This window comes from Protobothrops mucrosquamatus, unplaced genomic scaffold (assembly GCF_001527695.2).
Source record: "Protobothrops mucrosquamatus isolate PMUCROS unplaced genomic scaffold, P.Mucros_1.0 scaffold_111, whole genome shotgun sequence".
NCBI classification, from domain to species: domain Eukaryota; kingdom Metazoa; phylum Chordata; class Lepidosauria; order Squamata; family Viperidae; genus Protobothrops; species Protobothrops mucrosquamatus.
In genome coordinates, this window is record NW_015386187.1 from 122357 (window position 1) to 130472 (window position 8116).

Sequence of the window (8116 nt, forward strand, 5' to 3'; positions counted from 1 at the left end):
CAAACTCGTATACACAAGCACATACAATGTAGTCTTTGGGGGCCAGGTTATAGAAAACGGAGATGAATCTTGGCCTTATCTACCCCTCCATCTTCACCCTGACCATTACTCAAGGACCAAAGCTTTGGCTGAAATGAAAGTTCTGGAGGCCAATGGGACAGTCCTAAAGGACGGTCAGGGAATTTTGAGGACCTGTGCCATAAGACCTGCTGGCATTTATGGGCCAGGAGAGCAGAGGCATCTTCCAAGGATTGTCCACTACGTGGAACAGGGATGGTTCCGGTGTGTGTACGGGGATCCTAGCAGCCTGGTGGACTTTGTGCATGTAGATAACCTGGTGCAAGCTCACATTTCAGCAGCAGAGGCTCTGGGTGCCACCAAAAACCACATCGCTGCTGGCCAAGCCTATTTCATTTCCGATGGGAAGCCAGTCAATAATTTTGAATTCTTTCGCCCTTTGGTGGAAGGTTTAGGATACACCTACCCTTCTCTCCGCCTCCCTCTGTCCCTTGTTTACTTCTTTGCATTTGTTACAGAACTGATCCATTTTGCGCTGGGACGCCTGTATAACTTTCAGCCTCTCCTCACTCGCACCGAAGTTTACAAAACTGGTGTGACCCATTTTTTCAGCTTAGCCAAAGCTAGAAGGGAACTGGGCTATGAACCTGGGCATTACAGTCTGTGCGAAGTGGTGGAGTGGTTCCAAAGCCACGGTCATGGCCAAAAGCTTCGCAGGTCCTCAGAAAAACACTTCGTCCGAAACGCAGCCCTGGTCTTCCTTGCGGCAGTGATGGTCATTTTGTACATCCCAACATTTTCTTGGAGTTTTTTTTGAAGCTCCTCAAATAAGAAAATGCAACAAGCAGCGCGTTGACCCAGAGGCGGAGCTATCGCCTCACACTCAGGAGACTGCGAGTTCGATCCTAGGCAGCAGATGATGTTTCTCTATCTGAAGAAGTAATTGTTGCGAACTCTGTGTAGGCATCCGGAAGGACATCCAGCCAGTAAATTCTCAAGCGCCATTCAGTCGCCCCGAATCCATCCTGATGCAAGGGATTACAGGGCCGTTAAAAGGGGGAAAAAATACAACAATGCAAAGTTTTTTTGCTGCTCCAGGTGGAAAGAAACTGGAAGCAAATGGCATCCAAAGCTGGCCTTTTCCCTCTCCCAATGGGATTCATTCCCTGCTCTATCAAATCTCCCCTTCGCTTTTCTGTAGTTGCACCTGTGACGTAATGGGATATGTATGGGATACATCTGGCAGGACCCAGAAGAAGAGCCTTCTCCGTGGTGGCTCCCTCACTGTGGAACATCATCCCTGCGGACATAAGATTGGCCCCCATTTTGACGGTCTTTCACAAGGCCCTGAAGACGCGGTTCTCCAAACAGACGTGGGGAATCCAGAGTGGGATGGAATTAAGTGGCTTGCTTGCTTGTCTGTTTTCAGCAGGGGTAATGGGGGCTTTACTGTTTTTTATTCTTTTATATTTGGGATTTTTTAAAATTGTTTGTAAGCCTCCCAGAGTCAGTGAGAATAAGTGGTGGGTATGTAAATCAAATGAACAAACAAAGAAATAAATAAATAACCAACCCACCAACCTTGGGAGTGGGAAAAAGAACAGCAGCCTAGAAAATGGTCAAATAGGAGAACTTTTGAATCCAAAGCCAAAAAATGGGAGTAGACAAAGCATCTCAAAAGGGACTTTCTCTTGATCTTGGGAACCTAAAAGCAGAGGGAAGAGAGGGAGAAGCCCCTTCAGATGTTCAAGATTCTGTTACTGTAACCTTATAATAAAGGTGGTGTTAGTACTCGTGATTTGGGTTTCCTGTCTGGAGATACCTTGAAGGGCTGACTTCTATTTTACTTGAACCCTTTTCTTTTGCAGGAAAAGTCAGGATTATGAGTTTCTTGCTATTTACTGAATAAAGCACCTGCTTCTTTGTGAACACTGACACAAGAGGCTGGATGTGCAGTTAATCATCCAGCCACTCAACTGAGTTTCTTCCTGGAACCATTCTTGCAAAATACACTTTCAGACGTAGTTTACATTCCTTGGCTTCTAATGTCTTTTTCTGCAATTGAAGTGGAAAATAATAATACAACAACATTGGATTGTATGGCATGGGCCAAAAGGACTTCGCATTTTTCATGCTGAGTGCTGAATTACGGTGGAATTGTAGTTGCTTAGCAGTTATCTCAAAACTCTGATGACTTCTGTTTCTCCTTGATTAGGGCATCAAAGGAAATTGCTACCAAATTTTAAAATTAGACTTGTTTTACATTTGGAATGAGCATTTAACTGATTTAACATACATTAAATTCCATACTTAGAGTCTGAAATAGCTTCTAGCACTCCGTTCCAGTTTTACTGTGAGACAAACTAATGTTTGAACTTTTGGATAATTGCTAAGTGGAGAACGTAACTTGTGGTGCTGCATTTTGACAATATCATAGCTATCTCTTGTTTGCTGCACTTTTCAAAATTTTCCTTGCAAACCCACTCAGAGGATACAGGAATTGCAATTTGGAATCAACTCAATTCTCCAGGTTGGGTCAACAGTGGTGTAGATCACCCCACTAGCGTATTTCCAAGCTCAGTCTAAACACTGGGTGCTCTATCGGTATGCTTTAATCCCTGATATATTTAGCAGTTCCTCACTGAGATACCAATTCAATTGGTAATGACCAATTTAATATGAAGAGGATTCAGTTCATCAAACAAAACTGTGGCCCAGGCATAGCATGCCTACATGAAGACTTGGGGGTTGTTTTGCAGATGTTTCCAAACTAGAAAACAACCTAGTTTGGGTAATGCAACATCTGCAAGAAAACAAGCAAGCTCAGAGAGCATCCAGGACCCCACAGTTCAACCCCGAGCTACAAATAATCTCCTTTATCAATACATAAAAGCCCTAGTGAACCATCACCTTGTCTCTCTGTTCCATGTGGTTCATTCCGAGATCTTGAGAAAATAGAGAAGAGAGAGAATATGAATGAGTGTTCTTCTTAGCATGGAAAGATCTAGAGTGGCATCTACTGCTTTAAAGCTGAATCAACTTTTAGAACACATTTTCCAAGGGCATATAATGTCAGGTTTTCTTTCATTAATAAGGGGATTATCTCCAATAGGTGCTTCCTTAGAGCTTTGACTGTAAAAAGATAAAGACTCTTGTCAACTTGAGCTCAACTCTTGGTGACTGGAGACACTGTCAAATTTCATTGGCTGTAATCCAGAAGTGCTTTGGCACTGCTGTCACTCAAAAGGTTCTTTGACCTCCTTGTCAAAAGCTGTAGAATCCCCTGGTCTCTTCCCTGCACGTACTAACCTCTGAAGATGGACGAATATATAATTTAGAAGCACTCCATACTTGGAGATTTATTAAAAATAAAAAAAAGCTACCCACATCATCCTTCCTTGTAACAGATTTTGGGGTGGTATTTGGTATAAAGCCAATTTTAGACATGTTTTAACATCTGTCCGCCAAGGTCATTCTCACATACCATTATAGTACATGACAGTCAAGAAAAAGGACAGATCTTGTAAGACATAAGGATTCCTCAGAGGGAGAGACATCTTGCAAAACCAAGAAACGCTACATTGATAGAATACAGAATTGGGGCCCAATGACACAATTGACCCCAATTTTAAAGCTTTCTCTTTAATCCTTTCTTTTCTTGTCAGGTAAAATCTGATGCTTATCCCTAGAAAATTTCCAGGAATGGAGTTCAACCTGAGAATTTTTTTTTATGATTTTACCTTTCTTTCTGTTGGGACATAGATGGGCCACATTGAGGAGTGGGGATTATGGTACGCTTCTGGAATATTGTGCTTCTTTGTAGATTTACTTGGTCACTCCGTAGAGGAAAACAATTTGGGGCTGATGGAGAGAACACACAAAACATACAACAGTTCTTTGGGAAAAGATATTCCCTTTATGCCTGTGAAATTAGTCGCCCGATAGATGGACAGAAATAAGGCTGTGCTTTCACCAAACAAAACAGTGGAAACCATAGCAAAAATTGCAAAAGAAACTTTACAAAGTCCCAAGGTGAGCAGGAAAAATGTTATGCTTGGGCACAACTAGAAAAACCACTGAAGAAGTATGAGTGTGAAACAATGCAAAAAAAACCAAACCTGTAAAATTGAGGAGACAGAAGAAAAGGGAATAGATGGAGGATTGCTAAGACCATCATCCTGTGTTTAGTTACTTAGGCTCGGCCAGTTGGCTTGGGGCTCCAAAGGGGGGTCTTCACATTGGGGGTGGTTGATAGATTAATAACATATCCCACCTCCCCCCCCCCGATTATCCTATTCCCTCCCTCCCCGTCTTTCAGCTCAGGTTGTGTAGTGCGTTTTTGAAGTATTTTATTTGTATAGTTTTATCTTTTTAATATTGTAAGCCATCTAGACGTATCCTATGATAAGCTAGGCAGCCAATAAATTGGAAGGAAGGAAGGAAGGAAGGAAGGAAGGAGCCTTAACTGAAACTCATTTCAAAGCAAAACTATGTAAATCAACTCCCAAGCACTGTCTGGTACTAAGGTTGTGCAAAGCTTTAGAAAGATGTGCTTTGCAAAGGAAGAGCAGACCATGCAGAACTGGAGGGTGGAGTTAAATGAGTCATTAGCCTAGAGTCATTACGTTCCCATAAGTAGTCTTAAGTCCAACCCCTCCTGAATTCAATTGACCCTTATCTGGTGCCAATTTAGCACTGAACTTTAGTTGAGTAGATTCTTATGTATTGCATAAATCTTCTATGCTGCAGTCTAACGAACAGCCCTGATTCTTTGCACCTGACACTTTCCTTTGAAACCTTAAAGCAGTTGTGGGTTTTGCAGAGTCTTCTGCACACCCCCTGAACTTCTGCACTTCTGCTGGAACCACCAGGGAAGCAAGGCAGTTGTGTGTGAACACGGACCGTGGAAACTACTGGACAGGGTTCAGCACAGCAAGACAAGCTTTCAAAGGATGTGGCAGGTTTGATACTTTGAAGGGAGATGCTCAGTTTTCTCTAACACACTTTTTTTAAATCAATAAAGGAGAATATTTGTAGCTCAGGGTTAAAACAAGCGGTCCTTGTTCTTTCTGAGCTTAGTTGTTTTCTTGCAAACATTTCATTACCCAAATGAGGCAACATCACTGTGAACACAGGGCAGAAGCCGGTTACAGAAAAAGGAGGACCAGTTTAACAAAGAAAATTGTTGAATAACCAGGTGCTGATTGTGTCACAAGATGGCAGCAGAGATGCAAGATTGAAAAACTGAGCTTTGTATGGTAACAGTTATAGAATCATAGAGAGGAGCCATTTAAGAAACTGAGTCCAACTTTCTGATTAATGAAGAAATCAAGAGTAAATATCTTTGGCAGATGACTCTCTGGCTTTCACTTCCATTCAGGGTAGGGAATTTTACTGTCTTTTCTCCAAATTGGTTGAATTGCCTACATCTTTATGATGTCCTTTCTATCATTTAACCAGAATCTGTTTCTCTGCATCATAAGATACTTATTTTCTGAAGACTAAACAAAGCTAGTATCTCATGATAAAACTCAGTTTCCCATCCCCTGACTATCTCCTTTGTCACTCTTTGCACCTCCTCCCAGTTTTGAAATGTAAAGGATGCTGAGAACAATAACTGACTGCCTCATTTAGTGACCATTTGAAGTTGCCATGGTGCTAAAAACAAATTTCTGACCAATGTCCGCATTTACCATCACAGCATCCTTCAGTTATGTGATTACCATTACAGTCAGGACACATTGTCCTATACCTGGCCTGTCGTTTTCTCTCCCACCTGCCCTTGCAAAGGAGATTGGAGAGGAAGGGATAGTAAGAGAGTAAGCAGGTGCACAATAGAAAATACATTGGGCTGTTTGCATAGTGCATTCTTGGCTGCTAGTATCAGTGCATTGCCTTTTATGTGTATTCCTTATTTGTGCCTACTTACTCTCTTATAATCCTTTCCTCTCCAATAAATGTAAATACAAGCATTATTTCCCTTATTATTCATTATCCCAGTTCCGAGGTGAGTATTTGAAATGGCAGGGAGTGGAGAAAAGAGAAGCATAGTCAGGTTCACATGATTTCCCATTTAGTGACTACTTTACTCAGGGGCAGAGTTGCCAATTTCAATTGCGGTTGCTAAATGAGGACACCTATATTGCTAGGAAATGATGGCAGAAGTCAGTCATGTAGGATTATCTTCAAGAAATGATAAAACATGGCAAGTGGCTCATGAATGCTATTAAAAAGTTGCACCAGTATAAAGAAATTGCCTATTTAGATATTAGTCTTCTGATCATTTATCTCTTCCCAGGGTAGGATTTATATTTTACACAGCTAGAATCCAAATTGGAAGAAATTTCTTGGATTTCTATTGTGTACTGTAATCAAAGAGATGTTAGAGACTGCTTTCAGCCACAGTGGATCACGATGATACACAACAATACACAATGATGCTTATTCTGTCTTATCAAGCACCAGGATAGGCCTAACAGACCACATATGCCTGGGGCTCAAAAAGTGCACATTTGTCTGGCTGCCAAACAGAAAACCTCAAAGGAACCAAGTCTGACTGGCATGCTTTAGGCAAAATAGCTTATTATTCTTGTTTTGCCCAACAATCTGAAAAAAAAAGTCAAAATCCAGCCAAAAGCAATATAAGATGCACTGTGCACTGAGTTGCAGACCAAATCATTTGAAATAAGGCAGCAGTTCTTTGTGAGACTTGTAATTTGGAGAAAAATCTGAAATCTGATGCTGAAAGCAGTTCTCCATATCTTGTGCCACCGCTAGACAGGCACAAACAACCAGAACTACATATCAATAGCTAAAGTCAGTAGCTTTATGGTCTACCACCTATTTTACAGGAATCTCCTCTGATTGCTTGCCTTCCCCTGGGAACGACCAGATAAGATTTCATGGATTTTGGGAAGCTCAAGCTTATGCAGCAAGCAGCTGCTCAAGGACTCTAAGCTAGACCCTCTCTTGACCCCTCCTTCTAGCTGAGCTGGCAGTTTTCCAACAAGGTATTTAGTTGTATCCTTAACTCCTATTTCTTCAAAGCAATTCACACGGTTGGTTTGTGTGAGATGACAATTTCTAGGGAAAGGTTCACCATAAGTACAAACCTCAAAAGTGACGTTTGTTTCATATGGTTGAACCATAATAAACTCTATTTTCACTTTGTGCTACTGAAACCTGTTGGCTCTCTTTCCTATCATCTTATGCTTAGTTTCTACTTCTTATTCCTTCCTCTATGGATTAGCTACTCTTTTACCAGCTAGTTATTTCCTTCTTTTTAATTAGTCAGGCATGAAGGCTTTCTTCACATGTTTATTGCAGAAACAGTGGCTACCGTGCCCTTGAAACTGCATCGTAACTTCTACAAATACATGTCTTTCTCCTTTTAATAGCCAGCTTTTTCTTCTGCACGCAAGGCCCCTGTTGCAATTGGGTGGCCCTGAAAAACAAATCAGCAAGGGCTGCTTAATTATAATTAGTCAGCATATTTAAGGCAATAATTTTATATCCGAATAACACAAAGCCTGCACATAAGAGGAAGATTTGCTTTATGCACTGGAAAATATCAAAAGCAAGCATTAAATAGGCCAGCTTGGGAAGGAGTGCAATGGCTTTGAAGGATCCCAGTTTGGACAAGGCTGAAAAGCATTTAAAAAAAAAAATATGGTGATCTTTGAAGAGTGCTTTTGTTTTATTCCCTCGCATCCCCACCTCCCGCTAATTCCACCTATCTCCCCCCCCCAAAAAAATGTTAGGTTGAAGATAAAGGCATATAAGCTGCTCAGAATAATTTTATGTAGATTTCTAGGGAAATGATGTTGATGATCCCAACAGTGCTTTTTCAAAAAGCCACTTGGACTTGGTTTTTCCTCAAAGACGTTTCGCTTCTCATAAAAGAAGCTTTTTCAGTGAACTGAAGAATTTGGGATTCTGGAGAGTTCCATAAGGAACCACGAGCCGGCAAGTTGAGCACGTGATAAAAACCACAGGATGCAGACATGAGTTTTTTTGAAACTTTGAATCAGAATAGAATCTGGAAAGGATCTTGGAGGTCTTCTAGTCCAGCTCCCCGCTCAAGCAGGAGATCCTATAC

The 8116-nt window shown here is 41.3% G+C and overlaps 1 protein-coding gene across 1 annotated transcript in view; it reads left to right on the plus strand.

Annotated features, from left to right (window-relative positions):
* The window catches only part of SDR42E1 (short chain dehydrogenase/reductase family 42E, member 1), a 3087-nt gene extending 2252 nt beyond the window's left edge, over positions 1-835 (plus strand). Inside the window, exon 2 of the mRNA XM_015816263.1 lies at positions 1-835. This exon is cut by the window's left edge and continues 273 nt beyond it. Coding sequence (XP_015671749.1) covers positions 1-835 — 835 coding nt within the window.
* The last annotated feature ends 7281 nt before the right edge of the window (positions 836-8116 follow it).